Here is a 22,097-nt window from a genome sequence, read left to right on the forward strand (position 1 = left end):
CAGGACAATGATGGGCTCAAAATGTGCCAAGAGTTAGCCAATCATCCACACATCCTGACATTGTGACATAACTGCATTATTTCTCAGTGAATGTGTAGGAATATCCAAATCCTCCGTTGGTTCTCATGCCACAGCTTCTGCAAATGATGTTCTCAACTGATATTAGTAAAGAAGGGAGGAACAAAGTGTATACTTTTGATTTGAAACATTGGGGTTGGGTTACTACAGAGTAAATTGTCTATACCTTGCTGTGAAGCAAAATACGCTAGACTACCAGTTTTGGATAATGGCTGAGCAAGTGCAGGAGAACCAACAGCAAGCTATAAATGCTAAATTTTCAAATATGTAAAGTTAATGGATCCCAAACTGAACATGACCGCAGAATTGGAGAAATTCTACAGACAGTTTGCACCAAAAATACATCATGATCAGTCAAGCTTTCTCAGGGCTTCAACTGGTGAAGTTGGTGATCAAATGGGTAACAGTGAACCTTTTTTAGAAGTGAGGTATCCTGCCAAGACAACTAGGGTTCATAAAGAAGACTACAGTTATACATAGCTAACAAAGGCAAATTTTTATTTTATTCCCCAAGTCACCATTCCTCCGGAAGTTGGGATCCATGTGTATATCTACCATTTTCGAGAAACAATTGGAGCTTAACCTGAATGAGTTTCAATTGGAAAAAGTGTCTGATTTATGTTGATGACATCTTGATACTTGACTCCATATTCAACTATATGGCTGAGAGCCTAAAAATAGTACCCCAGAAAATAAAAAAAAGACAGGCTTAAAACCATAAAAATGTTCACACATGAATAGAAAATCGTAGATTCTTAGTTACATTTGGGAAGAGATGAAGTCTGATTCTTCTAAAATTGCATTAGATTGTTCGGTAAATAATGGCAGATTTTAGATTTAACTCAAGAAGTAATATAGAAAAGTAACAGTAAGTTTATTAGTCAAAATAGGCACTTAAGAAAACTATACATTTCTGCTAACGAGTAACAAAGCTTTTTATTCCATCATGATAGAATTATGAAGTTCTAGAACTTAAAAATATCTTAAAGGTATTCTCTGCTGCTTCTCGGTTATGGAAGTGTTTTTCATTTCAAAAAGTCGTCCAAATCTTTGAAAATTAGTAGTCTGTAGATGAAAGATCTGGTGAGTAAGGTGGATAAGGCAATACTTTATTAAGCTTCTGGCTGATCATTTGTGCAATGTGTATTCGAGCATTGTCATGAAGCAAGATTGGTCCCCTTATGGTTCACTAATGCTGGTTTTTTTCACAGAATTTCCTATGCACATCCAGTTGTTGACAGTAAACTTCTGCAGTAATGCTCTTGCCCTGTTCAAGAAAGTTGTAATGGATAATGCCTTTTGTAATCCATGAGGTGGGTTAAGGCGTTCGACTCGTAATCTGAGGGTCGTGGGTTCGAATCCTGGTTGCACAAAACATGCTTATCTTTTCAGCAGTGGGAGCATCATAATGTTACGATCAATCCCACTTTTCGTTGGTAAAAGAGTAGCCCAAAAGTTGGCGGTGGGTGGTGATGACTAGCTACCTTCCCTTTAGTCTTACACTGCTAAATTAAGGACGGCTGGCGCAGATAACCCTCGAATAGCTTTACGCAAAATTAAAACAAACAATCCATAATATTTTGGGAAGTGTTTAGGAATTCATCACAGTCAAGCCAATGTGCACATCGCTTTTTGTTGTTATAAAATATTAACTTTTCATCACAAGTGATTAAGCGATCAATTTAAATGGGTTATTTTTGTTGCTGGGAAAAAGTATCTCGCTCAATGCAAAACGACAATTTTTCTGCTCTTCATTGAATTCATGTGGAACCTATTTGTCTATTTCTTACTTTTCCAGTTTCCTTAAGATGACTTGATATTTTGGAAATCAAATCACCCAATTTCTGTGCCATTTTTTGAACAGCAAGTTGTGAATTTTCTTTCACTAACACCCTCAATTTGTCGCTGTGAGCAGCGGAATGACGTTCTCTACCTTCCTCATCTTGGAGATTAAAGTCTCCTTTTCTAAACTTTGAAAACTAACGCTGAACTGTCCTATCAGAAGTGGCTTAACCTTCCCATACTTGCTTTATATTTAGAGTTTCCTGAGCAGCGCAATGACCAAGTTTGAATTCGTGCATAAAAATGACTCTTAAATGCATTTTTCAATTTAACAAAAGGGTTCTAGAATATTGATAACGAACGCTGTAAAAAAATGAATAACTGATGTGTAGATTATACATATAAGTTTCCCGTAATGTGGAAGTCATGACATAAAGCAATCCCTCTTTGTTACAATGCACATGTTAAATTACAGAAGTGAAATTCGCCATTATTTCCGATCAAACAGCCTAATTTATGATAAGATTGGTTTCGGTCTTTAAGCTTTTGAGAGGTATGTGGATTCTTTGGTTTTGTGATGAAGCCAATTTCTCCATCATTGCTGCACCATAATCTCCTCTCAGATGAGATACACTTCAGGTGGAGTGAGGAATGTTAGTAAGTATTCCTACCCTAAAGTATGCTTTCAAAAAGGGGTTCCCAACCTTTTGGCACTCGCGACTCCTTACCTAAAAGTATGAAACCCATGTGACCCCAGACTTAGGGCTTACTATCAGCAGCTTAATTTTTCTTTTATTTTCTGTGTGGGAAAGGGAAAGAAACATCTAAAAAAATATTTAAAAATTATGTAATTATTTATTAGCAAATTAAATCACATTGGTCCAACCTGAATTCACAAAAAAGAACATATATTTCTTAAAATAATATTAACATAGGTTTGAACAGCTATCCAACCCAGCTAGTGAGATGCCTGATGTTGCATTTCAGCAGCAAGCTTTGAAATTCGTGGCCGAGCGTATGTTAGAGTCAGTCTCATGTCATCTCCAACATCCAATTTGTTCCTATTCTTTGTTTTTTTTTGACAAGAGTGGAAAATTCTGCCTCACACAAGTAGGTAGAAGCAAATGGAACAAGGACACGTAAAGCTATCATGCTGACTTTGGAGTATGACTGATACATAGCGCACCAGAACTGAGTTACGGATTTCACCTCGAAGAGATCACGAGCTGAAGAGTCGTTCCTTAGATCCAGAAATTCATCTTGGATATCATCTGGGATGCTGGATACATCAAGTTCAGTACAAAAGGGGTTCCTTACCAGGGCCTCCTGTTCCTGTGATAGCTCAGGGAAGTAACGCTCGACTTCCTTTTCTAGAGACTGAAGATGTTCGGTAATCTCATCCTTGAGGAATTGATCCAGTTCGATCTGAGACTCATCCGTCACTCCACAAAGTTTTTCAAACATAGCGATGTTTCCAAGATTGGTTTTCCGACGCCAGTTCTGCAATTTGGAAACAAAGGCCCGAAGACTATCTTGAAAAAGGAGAACATGTGTTTCCCTTCCTTGAAGCTTCCAATTGAGCTTGTTCAGCTGGTCAAAAATGTCGGCTAGGTACGCAACCCTTTTATTTTATGCTTAATCTTCGAAGTGAGCTACAAGATCTTTCTTTCTTGAGTCTCCAGGAATAGCTTTATTTCATCTTTCATTTTAAAGACACGATTAATAACGTTTCCTTTCGACAACCAACGTACTGCTGTGTAGAAGAGAAGGACTTCGTGGTCAGCATTCATGTCTTTGCATAGTTCTTTGAATAGGCGAGTGTTGAGTGCTTGAGTCTTCACATAATTTACAATTTTGATTACAGATTCAAGAACTTCATGCAGAGAGGCAGGGAGAGTCTTACTGGCGAGAGCATATCGGTGAATCATGCAGTGGATGCCCTTTGCTTGAGATGCTAGCTTCTTCACTCTCGACTGGAATCCTGATTTCGATCCCAGCATAGCCGGTGCCCCATCCGTACAAACCCCACACACGTTTTCCCATTGAAGATCTTCGTCTTGATAAAAAGTTGAAACTTTTTCCATGACATCATCAGCTTTTGTTGTGGTTTCAAGTGCACTGCAGAATAAGAATTCGTCTTTGATGTCACCTGAATTAATGTATCTCACGAAGACGATCAACTGAGAACATGAACTTACATCTATTGACTCGTCGAGCTGAAAGGAGAACAAAGGGGAACCCTTGATTTCAGTCAAAACCTGTTCCTTCACATCCATAGACATTTTAGAAATGCGCCTCTGTATAGTATTATTTGACAGGGATACTTGCTGCATCTTCTTTGCACTGGCTTCTCCAAGAATAAGATTTACTGCTTTCATCATGCAGGATTTAAGAAGTGTTTCTCCAATCGTGTGAGGATTTTTTTGTTTAGCAATTTCGAATGCAATCTCATATGAAGCTTCCACTACGGCTGCACTCTGCTGCTGAAACGACCCACTTCTATCGATTCTTTGGCTTTTAAGACACCGTTCATGCCGTTTGAAGAAATCCAAACCCTTCTTTGCGTGTTCTGGATGTTTCAAAACACACTGTGGTTTCTCGATGCCGTCGTTGGCGAGCACAGTGGTGAAGCCAATGTTGAGGTAGCATTCTGAGTATCTGCGCCGTTTAGCCATGGACACAACTCACCTCTACTGCTTGCTTATCTCCTTGTTAAAATAAAATAAAAATGTTGAATAATGAACGCTTTGGCAACTGTAGATCTTACACTGACTACTTGTGGGGGGTGCAGGTAGAGTAATGATGGGGTAAGTATTGGGAGGGAAGGGAGCGTGGCCAGTCGCGCGATTCGTCATCCACCAATCAGCAACGGACATGTGACTCACGTGTCGACAGCGAGCACACACACACTTAATCACAGCTAAACAGACACACAAGCATACATACATGCGCGTGCACTCACATACTCGCAACTCACTAGTACACACATACATACACCCATAATATCACCTAATGACATTAAACTAACGAAGCACACGTTTTGCTTTGCACCGAAACAAAAAAATGTAAGAGCATGAAAATGTAATTGATGAAATAAAATTAATGTTATCCCAAGCTACTTCTAACAAGGCTACGCGACTCCCCTGCCAAGGCTTTGAGACCCCCTAGGGATCTTGACGCACCGGTTGGGAACCCCTGCTTTAAGGGAAGCCTCAGTACTAGTAAATCCATTGAATTCTTTCTGGATGCTAAAGCCAGCAATACTGGAATCGTAGGGTTGTTATCACAGTTGTAGGATGTGTATCAAGTTAAATAATTCATTAGACCTCTGCATCACAGACTATATTTTCAATTTCTACAAATTTTTGGTATAATCTTTAAATAGTTAGTCTACTGTAAATATCGAATAATAAATTAGGTACGTCATATTTGCACACATAGATTAGATTAGGTTACTGTATGATGTCTGAAAAAGGACTTCAAAATCCCATAAATTTAAATATATTGTAACACAATAACTCATAGAGTGAATTAACGTGCGTGCTGATATGCGACTGACAAACACCTAAGAAAACTTTAATGGAAAAACAAAGGGCTCTTTTCTGTTGGTGTAAGTCCCCCTTGTAAGTTAAACAAAGAAAAAAAGTTTAACAGGAAAGGCTAATTGAAAACGTAGCCAAAGTTATGTGTCACATCACTTTAATCTACATGAACAATTTATGTGAAATTCAAGTTCTTTAATGAAGCTAAAAAAACACTCTAAACCTTAAGTCATGGAGTCACTGCTTTATTTTAAACCTGTTCAGTTTTACCACACAACAACTCTAAATAAACATGACAACAATACTTCAAATTCTACTCATTTAAGACAAACATGAGTACAACTAGATCGTTAAACATGAAATATGCTCGCGATTACCTAATACTTTTAAAAGTAACTATGAAAGTAAATGTATAAAAAACAACGGGCAAAAACTGAAGGTTTCTTTTGAGTAGAACTGTTAAAATAACAGAAACTATGTATTAACTGTTAAAACAATTTGTAAAAGCTCTGTAATAATCTTTCCCTAAGCCCCAACACTGTCTTACACATGCCAATAAGCTTTCAAGTGTCTGATACTAAAAGCAGTGATTGGCTCTTTTCAAATCACCTAGTTATCTAGCCATGGAGATCAAGGGCAAGTTCCTTCACAAATGTAATCTTATTTACTAGCATAAATAACTTAGCTCACTAATTAAAAACTTTATTCTTGTTAAAAACTAGATGACCTGTTTTGGTCTTCACCTACACTTCGGTTAACTAAGTAAGAAAAGTTAATACTTGAAACTCACTTAAAAGCCTCTATGTTTAATGGGGCAATGATGAAAAACCAACATAATTTTGAAAATTATTTTTAAACTAAAAGGGTGGAAAACATATAGCATGTCCTCATACTACACTATCAACTACTTCCTCATGTATTCCAAGATTTATCCATTAGTGATACAGTTCATAGAAAAACATTGGTCTACCAGATTTGGAGTTCAAGAAATTCAGATGGCTCAGGGAGATATCAACAACCAGCTGTCTCTCAGTTGTGTAAACTGTTAGGTGTTGAAGATACATACTTTGTCTTACTACCATCAGTAGGATGGTTTGACAGAACAAGTGACACAGAGTATTAAATGGATTCTTGTCAAATTTATCTCAGTAAAACTAACTGGAACAAGCACTTACTATACACCATGATGAAATACAGTAACCAAACAGAGTTCAACAGATTATTCACCATCCATTCTTAATTTGGTCCCATTCTTTGCCAGAGCAACTTCCTGCAGTGTTCATAATACATTCAGTACTTAAGGTTGGAGTACGTTTACATGAACGAATTAGCAAATCAATATTACAAAGGGCTACCATATGACAATTAAGAAATTAATGTATCAGCATTGAACTGGGTAAGGCTTTGGTGTATGCTAGTGAAACAAAACAGTTTGACTCTTGCTGGACAGATCCTTATCTCATACTACAATGACTTGACCCATTGGCCTGAGTTATAGCATTTGAGATGATTACAAAATTATATGGAATACAATGCAAGCTGTGTCCATATGTTGCAGTCAAAACTCTAGTCCTTTGGGTTGCTCTTGAATCAGAGTTTGAGACTGAGGAGGGTGAGAGTGTTGTCTCATATCCCTTAACCAATGAGAAAGAAATAGCTGAGAAAATATTCATTTGGCTATGCATGACACAAATGAGGAAGTAGCAGATATAGAAGCATGTGGCAGCTCTGATAGTTTGTCAAGATGCTGATCTCCATATCATTACAGCTGGGATTAACCATATATTACCTTCTAAGATGATTAAATAGTTAAAATGTCAATGATTGAAGGGTAGTTGTGTTTCTTGCTTTCCAAACTGATGAGTTATATTTTACAATGAAATGTGCATAATACTTTTTATGATTGCTAGTCCATTATCAGCAGCAAAGATAGTCATTTGGTTGAAAGATCATTAACTGAAAATAAATGGTAATCATTGCTGTTTGAGCTATCAAAGTATTGTGTGTATGCACTACACTGTGTGATTTAGACTTGATTGTCAAAACATAGGATGGTTTTTGCTTTTGGTTATACAATGCTGTGCAGAAAGAGCTTTGCAATCCTTGTTTTCTGAGCTGTTGAGCTTCAAGAGCTATCTGTAGGATATTGGACGATAGCTTTTCTGTTATCACAAGGTACAGGATGGCTGGTAATGGATGCAATACCTAAAACATAATTAGTTTGCACAACTGAAGATGATCATTAGGAGTTTGAAAAGTCAGTTGAAAGAGCATTGGAACAACTATTTACTGATTTTAGAACCACTATTTACTGAGAGAAAAACATTGTTTTGTAAGAATTACTGATAAAAATATTTAGTGATGAAAATTATATGAAACATACTGCACAACGTTCACTAGATTCTTCCCATGTACACTTAATTTTGTATATAACACCATATGCACTGAGGAAGTTGTGTTCCATCCAAAAGCCTGAAAATAAAAAGATGAGAGTATACAGATATACCATGTATTTGTTAGCTTCCTTGTATTAAGATAAAAAATTCCAAAATTATTGTGTCAGTTACTTGCAGTATCACTTTGTTTATCTGAAGGAAAGTTGTTTTTTCTAGAAGTAAAAAGTATTTTTTACACTGACAGACCAAGTGTTATTTAGAGGACAAAGCCTCCCTTATATTTCAGTGGGAATGATCAACAGCTATGTGTAGAGCTCGAATGTCTGTGAGACTATAGTAGTTATTTGTGTATTAAATGCTTTTTCTTATTCTGAAATAGATTTGTACATATAGAGATTCAGAGATCAAGTTGTCTATATTAAAATCATTGCTACATGACTTAATGTAGTCCTCTTATTTGCCAAACTTGTTAGTAATTTGGGCTGTGTTTAGGGCTCAACAAATTTTGTGGACTTTGAAACAAAATTATGCAAGTTATATATTAGTGTGTTAGTCATTTAGAGTTTAGTAAAATAAAACATTAAAAGCACATCTTAAAAAACAGAACACAGAAGATTACAGAGAATGTGAGATATCGAACTTCTTGCATCTCTTTACAAGTGATCATTAGGATTAATTGTAATGTTGAGGTGTTTTCCTCAAGTTTTCTTGTATGATTTACATATTATTGCAGATCCTACAACCAGTAAAGTCGTGAACACACAAATGATATGATACATAAAAATATTTAGTGAAATCAGAAAATCTAATAAGAGTCAGTATACATCCAAATGGTAACAATTAAGAGTTAAAAGCACAAGCCTAAAGTTTAGAAATATATTTAAGTCATTGCTGAAAATACCAGAATGAATTCTTGTTATATCTTGAACTATGAAAATTAAACAAAGTAATGTACGAAAAAATGAGTTGTTACTAAAACAATTTAAGTAGTTGATTCTCTTGTTACAATTGTGTCCACACTCTTGAATATCATCTTACAAAATTAGGTTTAGTCACCTTAACAGCTTAGGACTATTAAATGGTTTTATATAATGATACCTTCCTAAAAGAATATACATATAGTAACAAGAAAAGCACTTGGACAAAAGGAGAAAATGATAGAAGAAACTATTGAGCTAAAATTATCATAAGAGTAAAGTTTCAAGATCTTACGACACGATGAAGTATGTCTGGTATTATGGGTGTTCAGTGATAATACACAGAAAATATTCAGCACATTCATAAAACTTTCCTGTTTTATTTCTTAGGTACTAAAATAATCTACACAAAAGAAGGTAAAAATCAATATTCCACACTTTCTCTATGCACACTAATTCAACATGCCAAAATTATGCATCAAAATGTCATAGTGGATATAGAAACATTAACTGTAGCAGTATGTAACCATAGCACTTTAAACTACATAATGTAATGTATATAAAACCATGAATGGTTAAACCCTTCAGTTTTTTAAAAAAAGTAGCCTAACTAGGGTCAAAGGCAGGAAATGTCATGTAATGACATTTTACATTTGTATCAATCTTGTTCTTACTACAAAAATAACAAGCTAAACATAATTCTGCCTGCATAATGTATCTGCTAAAAAACAAAACCTATTTGGTAATTGGAAAACTATCAAAATATCAAATTGTAAAATAGACTAAGAAATGCTGGCCTTACCACAATTCATTTTTTCAGCTACTATATTATTTAACTGAAGCTATAACTACGTATTTAGTAATGCAATTCTTTAACTCTTATCTTAACAAAACACTTCTGTTTTCCAATAACTGAAATGTGAAAAATTTTGTGAAGTTATACTGAAAGAAGTGTGAAAACATTTCAAAGAGCTAGAAAATAAAAACAGCAAAAGTTTGTGAAAATAACATTTCAATGAACTAGAAAATAAAAACAGCAAGTTTTTGTTTTAAATTTTGAAATTTAAATAGTAAAATAATGGTTCTCTTTCACTTGTCTTTACTAGATAGAATTCAGATTTATATCTACAATGTTAAAGTATGAAAAAACAAGATCTCAGCTAATCTCAGTGTTCTTATTCACAAACAGAAGAAAACTACAAGTTATTAAAGTATTATTTTATCAGGTTATGACTGCATGTAAGAAACCTGTGAAACATAAAAATCAAGATAAAATTAAACAACAGTATATACAATACTAATGTTACTTCATAAGTTATATAATCAAAAACTTTTCAATCAAAACTATTAATACACATGACTAGCGGAAGAAAATAAATCATTTAAACAATCCATAAAAAAGATGTCACACCTTATGTAAAAATTATCTTTAACAATAAAATACATAGTAGAATTACTTCTATGGTTCACAGTGTACTATTAACTAGTACTACATTTACCTACTGTTTGGATGTCTATTCCCATTGATGTTATAAAAACAGTGAGCTCATCCTATTATAAAATGAAAAAGAAACTTGTGCACAACAATTAAATAAGATTTGAAACAAAAATACAATCAAAAGAACTAATAAAACATCATGTTTGACCCAACTGAATAACAGGTTACATTGAATTAATGGGTAAGTTGTTTTGAGAGATATCAAATTTTATAAGAAAATACATTAAAATAAGACTGATAATATTTTTAATTATTTAACTGTTTCTGAGTTCAAAATGGGTTTTCTTCAAGAAAAGTGCATAATAACTACACTTGGCCTCTTGAGGCCATAACTGACAAAACCAAAGCTCATGAGGTAGGCCTGATTACAAACCCAAAACATTATTGAATAATACATTTAAGTCTTGACAAAATCCTTTTTAAGGTAACATAATTATTAGTTTACCATTCACAATATTATCAGTTTCATTATTAGGGTAACAGAGCAGCATTCAGAATATTACCAGTTCCATTATTAGGGTAATAGATCACCACTCAGAATATTATAAGTTTTATAATAATTTTTTATTCTTAGAGTATTAAGTGTAACAGAACATTGTTATTTCAAATAGTATCAGTTTCACTACTCTATTTTTTATGTACTATGAATGCCTGAATATCTTGTAAATTAACTGTTCAGCTATACAGAAAAAAGTTATATTTGTATATAAATTCATCATTTTTCATTCATGAAAAAATATCATTTCTTTTGTGACAGAACACTGAAGATCAAAGTTCACAAGAAAAAAAATCCTTTTTATAACACTGAAGTTCATGTATCAGAAGAAAAAAACACCTTTTGTGACTGAACAATGTCAAAGCTTCCAAGAAAAGGCATTATCTCTACTGTCAAGAAGTAATTCCATATGTCACCTTTATTAGAAACAATGGAAACCAGATTTGATTTTTATAACTTACAAACCATGTAAGCTTCTATTATGAAAGAAACATGAGGTTAAAAGTAGCTTTCTAGCCTTTAGACAACTATCTTCAACAGTATTAGAGAATCAATGGTTCCTTGAAAAATTAGCATAAAAAAAATTGAAGAAGTGGAAGGAAGTAAAAGGAAATAGTGAATCCAAGATGTTAGGAATCTAACATTATTTCTAATTGTAAATACAATATGTAGTTTATAACATCAGTTCGAAAGTGATCAAGAAATTATCCATTATAGCCTTAACAGAATCTGAACTATCAGCTTTAAGTTCTACTGTTTATTATTCAAGGGCTTGAATGAATCTTTTATAAATGACAGTTAGGAACTGCAAGCTAGCTTGCTGTATACACCATGTTTAAGCTCCTGTTTAATATCTAATATCTGCAGTTAATCTTAATCTTTAAAACAAGTAATTTGATAAGCAGGTGGATCATTCAAACTATTAAACATATTTTGATGCTTCATAGCATAAAAATTTCACACACACATTCACAAATGTAGGTATAAACTGAAAACAAAATATATCAAACATTCTCTGAGCAAGTATGATAGTACATGGTATAAACTAACTACATAACAGAAAAACTTTGCAAAATACTGCAACACAACTTTTGACAAATGTATTACCAACTTTACTAAGTATCTCGTCTCTAATGTTTCTTGTCAAATGTTACACTACACATGATACATAAAAACTCTCACTGACAGTAGTTGATGGCTATCTTCACAGTCTTTCTTATAAAATAAAACTCCTTCAGTAAGTGTTATTAGCTTTACTTCATGCCATTGTATAGTTAAAACATATTTCATAATTTAATATTTAAACATGAAGAAATGAATGCTAAACACAAACATTTCCATTAATGCTAATGCTATAACTAAGTCATCTTTATCATCTGAAAAGAATCAGTGGTATCACAGTTGCTTGATTAAAAATGGTATTTGTTTACAAAACAAATGATTAACAAACATGTATTTACCACTTGATTACTATATAATCAGTTTATAAAAATAATTACCAATTCCAAGAAAATGTGTCTAACTAAACATTAATGTTTTAGTGACAAAAAAAAACAAATGTAACTACAATAAAAACCAATACAGTATACAGTGCTTCATATATAAGAAACAATTTATAACATTGAAACATCTATGTTTTATTCATCTTACAAGTAATTTTTTTCAGTTATGTTTACCACAACATACTATTTCTATAACTTAATTTTTATTTTTAAGCTTTAAAAAAATAAATTGTTGTATATTAATAAAAAATTGTTAATTTTCTAAACACCAATTTTGTTGGACAAAAATGTTCTCTTACACGCAACAAATTTTAAATATCTTTATTTACAATGTAGGGTATACAAATATGGCTTTTTAATTAATATTCAAAATTGTAGGAACATTATATTTTCCAATAAATGTTACTTTAATATCACAAGAGTTAAAAAAATATCATATCTCAGTCTTAGTGCTTTCATTTTTAAAAGGAAAAAAAAACACTTTAAAGTTGCATTTACATCATTTCTGAATGAAGTAAAATTTTATGTTCATGATATAAATTAAAAAGTAGGGCACAGCAGCATCTAAGGATACTAGGGCAAATAATAATGGTACTTATAATACATCAAAGCAATTTGAAAAAATACAACTCATTCACCAGAGCAAAAATCCCTTTTCCAACCAAATTTTTTTTACATATAAAAAAACCAGGATTTAAAAAACAAAAATAGAGATTTAATGAAAATGAAATGGAAAACATTTCAATCAGATATAATCTGGTTTCTGTAGCTGATAATGTTTTTAAGCCCATGACAAACTGCATCAACTAGAAATATGTATATTTAACATTTAGTTCCTCACAGATACTTTTATTTACAAACTTAATAAAACATTTTCAGGTTGTAAAAACTAACAACTGATTTTTTTTTACAAAGTCAAAGTGCAATGCTACCCAGTTTTAGCAGTCATGATGGAAATTAAAAGAACAATTTTCTCAACATTATTACTTATAGGGCAATTATTTTATATTCTAAAACAATTTGAATAAAAACACTATACTTAAAACTAATGGGAAGTTACATGCTATCCAAATTGAAATTATATCTACATTACTGGCATCTTTAAAAAACATTCCACAAATGAACAACTTGAGTTGCTAATGAACTTAATTTAAATTTGAGTAATATGAATAATGAAAATAGTTATTCTAATGTAAACTTAAAGAGTAATAAATTATTACAATTTCCAATATTGTAGAGTAGTTAACATCTTAACATTGTCATGATATGATTAAACATATCACGAAAAAGCTATAAGCTACACAGTCATGTTTCTTTTGCTGCAACACAAAGTATTAAATAGGTATAAATTTTTCAGGTTGTTTCTAACCTAACGTCATCAGCATTTGACAATTTGATAATATAAATAACAAATATGCTAAAAGCTTTTGTTAACAAGTAAAATATTTCATTTCATGTACAAATTAACATAACAGCTACATTAGGAGAGTACGTCCACAATAACCATAGCTGTATTTTTACTAGCACTTTGATAGAATACACTTACTCATGATCAATAAGTAAAAACATAATGCATTATCTTTAATTCCAAAATGTAACAAACATTAACTACTAGGAGTTATGAATGTTTATGCTTTTAAATAAATAAGATAATAAATAGACCAAAATTTTAAAACTATCCTTAAACCCAATTGAGAGAATAAATAACTTCAAACTCAGTTTGTTTTTTTTTGTTCTCTCCAACAATTTTTCTATTAATAAGTAAAACAAAAACATGATTTTCAACTAATCAGTGAAACATCTTGTTCCTTTTGTAATAATCTTCGATTTTGGATGGGTTTACTGGCACAAACGGTATTTAACCTTCTTAATACTTGTCGAATCTTCCGTTTTTTCTATAAATAAATTTAAAAAAAAGAACAACAATTTAACAAATTCATGTTCAATATGCTATGTTAAAAATTTATATATATTTTTAACTTTTTTATCAACAAGAAATACAGATGAATCTATTCTAACATGCAACAGAACATTAACTAGTTCTGAAATAAATTACCCATATATTATTTTTAATATCCCATATAAAACCTAATTCAAGAAAGACAGTATCTGTTATCTATCAGAATAAAAAAATATAAACAAACTATACCTCAGATTTTAGGGCCCTTTGAGCATCATATTGTATTTTCTGCAAAGCCAAGTTGACCCACTCAGGTACATCAGGAATGAGGTAGACCAAAGTAAACTTGATAGCCATTATAATATGCTGAAATGAAAAATAACACTTTTCAAAAGATTGTGTGATATAATATTAAAACTCCTGTCACAAGTTTATAGTTTTAACCTGATACTTAACATAGATCTATTTACATATGGATGATACTGATAGCTATTGAAAATGAGAGTAGATTCAACAGGCAATATATCAATATATATTACCATTCACCTCAAGGTTATGCCATGTTCTAAGACCTCTATTACTGACAGTAGTCATGCTGAATGTATGTCACAAACTTACAGTGTTCAATGATAAGGATAACAAAACAATTTTATATGTTTTTCTTATTACATTGAGTGATATATATATTACCAAATAATTTTACAAGCTTCCTATTACATTTTATGATATATATAGCAAAGTAAATTCACAAACTTCACAATTACATTCAATGAAATATACATACACGATAGAGTTAACTCTACATTAAATAAGTATTGCATAGCTTCATACTAAGAATTTCCTAGACAGTTAATTTTAAACTAGATATTAACATAACATAATATTAAAGGACAAAAAAGGACTTTTCAGTCAACCTTGGCAATCTTATCAGTTAAATTCAATTAAACACTAAATCACTCAAAGCCAACCATTATCATACAACTCTCTCTTAAATACCCTTAAATAAGCTGCATCTACCATACTGCAAGCCTTTACACTGTGAATTTTATGGGCAGTTAATTATAAAATAAATAATTATTGCAAGGATTCATACTGAGAATTTCTTGTACAGTTAACTGTAAACTAAATAACTATGGTAAGAACTGATTGTAAGAATTTCATGAACTTGTTAATTTTAAATTAAATTACTATTGCAAATCATGTTGAGAAGTGTATGGAATAAGAGTAAGAACTAATTCTTGACAATCTCTAAGAGACCAGATTAATAACATAGTGTTTAAAAATGAAATAAGCTTAATACAAGTGTTTTATTACAAGTAAAATTGTAATCATTATTCACTGACATGTAAAAGGTGTATAAACCACAAGAACTAGTGACTGTTGAAAACAAAAAATATAAATATTCAATTAAAAAATTTCAGAGTCAAATTAATGTGTTGTAGGAATTAATAATTGTTTTTAACCTGTTGACTGCCAAGTATTTCAGCTGCTACAATACAACTCTAATGTTTCTTCATTTTATAACTTTTTTGGTAATGCCATTTTGGATCAAAAGTGAAACAATTTGTAAGTTGGTCAAATGCATGTATGGTGCTGACATCTAGCGTTGAAGTTAGGTATTATTGAGAACGAATTAACTCGTCCGTGGCACTGTGTTACCGATCGGCTTGGATGAGTTATCTCGTCTATGGTACTGAACAGGTTAATTTAACAGTGTAGAATAAAAAGGTCATTAGCACCATTATAAAACTACAATGTTATCCAACAGTTTTGTAGAGCATTTTATATACACTCCAGTTTAGTACAATCTATCTTTTATAACTAGTAGGAGTATAAAAATTTTCATTCTTTCCATAATCAAATAATAGAAGACTCAAATTCACACTTTTAATTTTATCATTAACTACTGTGTATAACATTTTAATTCTTTGTTTTGATAAATATTAAGCAGATATAATAAAGATTTCCAAATAACTTTTTTTTTTTAGAAATTTTAACGCATTCCTAGAGGATACTCATTTAGATAGAATTAATATTAACCCTATCACAATGAGTCACTGATCAGAGATCATATATTCTTGTTTGTTGACTTGCAATTAAACTTTAATTGATGTAGTATTTTTTGAGTTTAAGACCTTAATTTTGGTATCAAATTGTAAACTATAATTCAAACATTAGTATTATACATTAGTTAATTTTTTAATTTAAAAGTAAATATTACATGAACACACCTAAACATCGACTTTTGCGAGTCACACGGTATACTGAATGCAGGGCTGGTTCAAGTTAGATGTTTGCAATGCCAAAATACTAAGTCTATAGTTACATGTGAATTAGGAACATAAGTTACAAATACTGACAAGTCATAATATAAAATAAGAACCTCATATCTTTTCATTTTGCTGAGATATGGCTTATGTATTGAATCAAACACAGTGGCATCATTCATCTTTGTCTATTTTATATGCACTTACTCCAATATCTGACAAGTGAATAACCAATCAATAGTTTAGAATGTCCATGTAGTGGTTTTCTCAGCCATTTCAGTCTTTCAAACCAAGATTTCAAGGAGATAGGTTGTGCCTTTAGTCTGCTTGAAATTTCATTTTTTTAAAGACCTAAGTACAGTTCAGTTACTGGGCTTGATAAATTAAAGTGGAATTCTATGGTATCAGTATTGTAAGTTATGAATTTTTGGTTTTTCAACTGCATATGTATAAATACCTATAACAAAAACAATCCACATCTTCCACATGCAAAACTTTTAAAGTCTTGGTAACCAAGTACATGGGTCGTAGCTAGAAGAGATAATTGTGTGCTTTACTTCTTTATTTACTGTTCTATATTTTAAGAAAAATATATATTTAATAACTTATTTCTAAATAGTAATAACCTATATACATATATAATAATTGAAAAGTGACTGTATATTACAAAATAATAGTCTGTTAAAACACAGCTACAAACAGGGAAGACTAAAGGTCAGTTTTATATTATTGGATACGTAACGAGTGCATATGTACCACATCAATGCAAGTTATGTAACATTAGGTATGCATGAATGGAAAGTCACTATAATAATATATATATAGCATTATTAGACTTAAGCTACTTAGACTGAACATTTGTATTTGTGTTATAATATATAGTCATTCTAGCATATAAGCATAACTTATATTTATTTCCTAATTTTTTGTGATAGTTATTAGGTTGGTCAAGTGACAAATTCCACATAGTTAGAGTATAGAAAATAACATAAAATATAAAGTCTTACTGAAAACAAACATTTCAAATGTATTTAGGAGGTTGTAGAGATTAGGAAAATAATATTTGAGATTTTTTTGGGATAAAGAATAGTTTTTAATCATTAAAATCATTTCACACTTGATCTAGTAATAAAACAAACTTGGTATTGTCACAAACAAATCTTTAGTAGAAATACTTCTTTAAAAAATCTGATTTTCTGTATATAAAAAATTTGGAATTGTTACTAAAATTCAACTAAATTTTGCAAAGGTACATATACTCTATCAAAAGTTATAATATATATACAAAGGTACATATACTCTATCAAAAGTTATAATATATATACAACGGTACATATACTCTATCAAAAGTTATATATACTTAACTCCTGTATATTATACTGAGTCCATTGCAAAATGGTTAACAGCCAAAATCATTCATAAGGCTCCTCTCATTTCAAGAACCAATAAATACAAGTTATAAGTTTGTAAGCTAATATTTATGTTTTCTTCTTTTCCATTAATAGATTAACATCAACTATTGGAGAATTAGTGTTCGTTAGCTTATCAATAAGTGACCCAGTCAGTTCATAACAGTATTAATTTTAAACATTTACTTCAGCTGTCACCATAACAAGTGACAAGTTATGCAATGTTAGCACTGAAACCAACCCCTACCTGCTCAGCTGACACTATAAAAGTTTCCAGTTGTGTTGATCTATGACATTATTTCAATTGTAAACATAACAAGAGAAAAGTTATGCAGTATTAGCACTGAAACCAACAACTCAACTGAAATTATATGTATTTCAGTTCCCACAATGGCAAGAGTCAGACTGAAGAGAAATAGTTTTGCTCTCAATCACCACTTACCTCAGCTGCCACCATGACAAGTGCCCAGTCAGTTGGCGAAAGTGTGGGTGCTAGGGACCTAACTGCTGGAGACATGCTCAGTAAGGCACAGTTTGTCATTACTGCCACTGCACCTATGACTTCAAAGGCTTTCTAAAAAAAAAATACTGAAAAATGAATGTAGGAATTACATAGACAATATGTACTAAGTTTAGTAAGTTAACATTTTCCAACACTGAAAATGTATTTCTGATAGAAACTCATCTTCTATCACATCTACCTTTACCAATTCAGTGCTGCCCTCTGTATGCAAACGTTTTCACTTGCCACTATTCTTGAGCTTTCCACCTAATTTCATGTGTTTTTGCATGAGCATATGACAGCCCTCTACCAACAAGAGTGTGACACTGCCTTCTAGGCAAGATAGTAAGATACATCAGAAGTGGTAAGGAAGGGTGAGTGTCTATTAGAAATACATTTTCAGTGTTGAGAAATGTTAAATTCTGATATGATGCACAACTTTCTTTCACATCTAGCTAGAATTCCATGTTGAAGTGGTATAGGGACTGGTGTAAAATGTCATCTACATGAGTCCCCTTCTAGAAGTGCCCAAAAAAATCTATGAAGTGCAACACTCTATGCCTTGGAACAGTATAGAGGCACATTTGTAAGAAACCACAGCTTGTTTGAATCATGGTACACCTTTCGCCTGCAGAGGAAGTATTGTACAGATGAGCAGAGGTTAACAGTTTCTTACATTGAAAATGTAATTCACATGGATACTACCTTCTCTCAAACAAAGCTATTTTAATTTTCTATTTGCTCTCTAAGAATTGCTTTAAAATTTTAGAACGAGCACAACATTCTACACACTCCATAAATATTTACATGTAGCACATGACCAGCCTCCACTAATAGTATTGCACAACCTATACTGAAACAAGTGCTTAACTCTGATCCTCCTGCTCAATCCTCACTTTAAAGAATTGCCAGGAATTAAGATGAAGAACACAGCAGTGTGAAGGAAGCGTGTGAAAGAAAGGTAAGAACCTACTGGAAATACATTTTGTATCTGGAGTGACTTGTAGAAAACACAATGTTTTCAATGAGTGATATAGTTTTACCAGTATATAGTGAATGCTTTAGTGAAAGCACACCTGATTAAGCAACATTTGCCACAATGTTTAATGCTATAACTAGCAATAAAAAAGGGTTTCTGAAAATAAAACATAAAGGAAGTGTTGTTTAAAGATATACTCCAGTCAAAAGTGAACAGACATTTGTAAAATTGCCATGGGAGGGATAGAAAGATACAGCCAGATGTGCAGATTATAAAAGATAAAGGAATATGGAATATTAAGTCCATTCTGGACTTAACAAATTTTCCCAAATAATGGCTAATATCAGTGATATAACAAATTTGTTACGAACAAATGATGAGGGGACAGCAACATTTCATGACAAAGTTTTACAGAGAATATAAATCGTGAAAACAGAATGGTTTCTGGGAATAAAAAATCAGGAATGTGAACCTCAAAAAAGAGGCTGTACATGCTATAGGATGCCTTAGAGAGCAAACCGAACAGAGATGCCAATCAGCATTAAAAAGGGAGTACAGGTAGGAGAACAAAGGTAAAGAAATGTGCATGAAAATCAAATGGCCTTTCCAGGAAGGACCAGACTGAATATAGGATGACATAAGAGGAATGGTAGCATTAATAGCATAAATATCTATTGATGACATCCACAAGTTAGAAGGAAAAGGGAACATTTAATATACCACATACCTCATTAACAAGCTACATAAAAAAAAAAATGTGGAAAATGAGATATCCTGTAAAGGTGTAAAGTGTGATAGATAACTGTAAGAAGGTGTTGGAAAAAGTGAATCCAGTTTTCTTCTCACTGTATTCATCCCCAGAAATATTGTCATGTTGAAAATGAAATCACTGGCCAAGCAGAGGAATCTAGCTCCCTAAGGATTAAAGCCTGTACCTTTTCAGCAGATAAAGTTGAACCTGATGCTGTTTATTTGTTTCTTGGATTTCACACAAAACTACATGAGGACTAGCTACACTATCTGTCCCTAATTTAGCAGTGTTAGACCAGAGGGAAGGCAGCTAGTCATCACCATCTACTACCAACTCTTGGCCTATTCTTTTACCAACAAATAGTGATATTAACTGTCACATTATAACACCCCCAAGGGTGGGGATGTTTGGTGTAATGGTGATTCAAACCTGTGACCTTTGGAACAACAAATTGAGCACCCTAACCACCTGGCCATGCTGAGCCCGAGCCTGATGTCTGGATTGTCATACTAGAAGTGTTGTCTGCAGTAAAAGGAACTTTTTTACCAAGGTTTTCTTTTGCCATATTTGCATTCAGTTGTGTACAGTTTTTTTTGCATTTGTTTATTATTACCAAATTATATGGTAACTAAGTAGGACTATATTGGGGCAACAATACTATATACATGGTCAAAAGTGGTGCAAAATTTGTGGGGTGTACAGACTGGTGCACTAAATGTTAAACTTTTTAGCAATGCTTAGGGGTCAGAAAGAAGATCAAGATAGTTTTGTGTGAGAGGAGGTAATACCATATCAGAAAACACTAGCACAGTTCAAACCCTACATCAGGCTTTTGGAAGTGGTATATACATAGTGTGACTAGGATATGTCAGATCATAAGTGGTGGTGAACTTCAGTAAAACTGAGCAGCACAAGAAACTTTACTTTTTCAACAATAGTTCTGACTGGAAATATATATTATCCCTTAAGTTGTTTGTCTAGAATATATGTTCCCAACCAGGGGTGCGAGATAACATTTCAGTTTTTTTTTGTTTATATTAAGGGTACTGTCCTATATATTCAAACATTACGTTTGATTTTTACTTCTTATTTTTCTTTGTTTTGACCACCTTCACCTTTATTCTTAAATTAGTAATTACTGTAATGGGTGCGAGAACATACTAAAATTTTTTTAGGGATGCGGGGCATAAAAAAGGTTGGGAAGAACTGGTCTAGAAGATAAATTTTTTTCATATACTGAGTAACTATTACATAGAATCTAAGACTAACAGTAACCTAATATCAACATTAACTGCACATTTACACCTCAACTTCCAACATGAATTAAACATTATATTCAATAAAAAGCACTATTAACTACCAAGCAACTGTTACCATGTAACCAGAATTTACTGAATGGTAGAGTAACAATATGAACAAACTTCAATGGCTCAATGAACCATATCAAGCACCACTTTAATGACATCTGGCCAACATGATACCAGTCCTTTACTGGAATACAGTATGAGCACTGAAGATGAATATTACCCATTTACTACACTCTAGTAAAAGTTGCAATGAGTTCTGATTACTGGAGTTTGTTCAAACAAAATTAAAACTTGTCACTGAGCTTCAACATTTTTTTTTGTCTTTTGCTTTGTTCAAAATTTTGAAAATTAATCCAAAATAAGTAACTCAAAATGCCAAGTTTTAATAAGATGTAAATCAAGAAACAAGAATTCAATTTGATTAAAAAGTGAAAAAAAAGCACATTCAAATTTTAACAGGCAAAAAAACATAAGAAATGTATGTACAATTATCTAAAAACATATTTTGCTAATCATTATTAATATAATACTATTACTAGCAAAATACATGGGTTTAGGAACTCAATTTGATGCAGATTTGTGTTAAATGTATTGTTGAATTACAGGAATAAATATTCAGCAACAAATTTTTTTATTTAATTAAAAAATACACTTTATAGTTTATACTAACTTAGTTTTTAAATTATTTAAATGGCTTTACAATAAAAGAAAACCATCAATGGTTTGTAAAACTTGTATTTTTTAAGAGTTCAAAGAAATAAATAAGGGCCT

The 22,097-nt window shown here is 32.1% G+C and overlaps 1 protein-coding gene across 2 annotated transcripts in view; it reads right to left on the bottom strand.

Annotated features, from left to right (window-relative positions):
- Positions 1 to 9,075: 9,075 nt before the first annotated feature.
- Positions 9,076 to 22,097, bottom strand: part of LOC143250887 (anoctamin-10-like) — a 63,132-nt gene continuing 50,110 nt past the window's right edge. Inside the window, exons 12-14 of one of the 2 annotated variants that reach the window (XM_076502043.1) lie at positions 18,230 to 18,361; positions 14,361 to 14,477; positions 9,076 to 14,106 (exon numbers count right to left, since the gene is read on the bottom strand). In XM_076502043.1, coding sequence (XP_076358158.1) covers positions 13,993 to 14,106; positions 14,361 to 14,477; positions 18,230 to 18,361 — 363 coding nt within the window. In that variant the 3' untranslated portion in view covers positions 9,076 to 13,992. Of the gene's footprint in view, positions 14,107 to 14,360; positions 14,478 to 16,835; positions 16,952 to 18,229; positions 18,362 to 22,097 lie in introns of those variants that run through there. The other variant, XR_013028422.1, reaches the window with a different exon arrangement.

This window comes from Tachypleus tridentatus, chromosome 5 (assembly GCF_004210375.1).
Source record: "Tachypleus tridentatus isolate NWPU-2018 chromosome 5, ASM421037v1, whole genome shotgun sequence".
Taxonomy (NCBI): domain Eukaryota; kingdom Metazoa; phylum Arthropoda; class Merostomata; order Xiphosura; family Limulidae; genus Tachypleus; species Tachypleus tridentatus.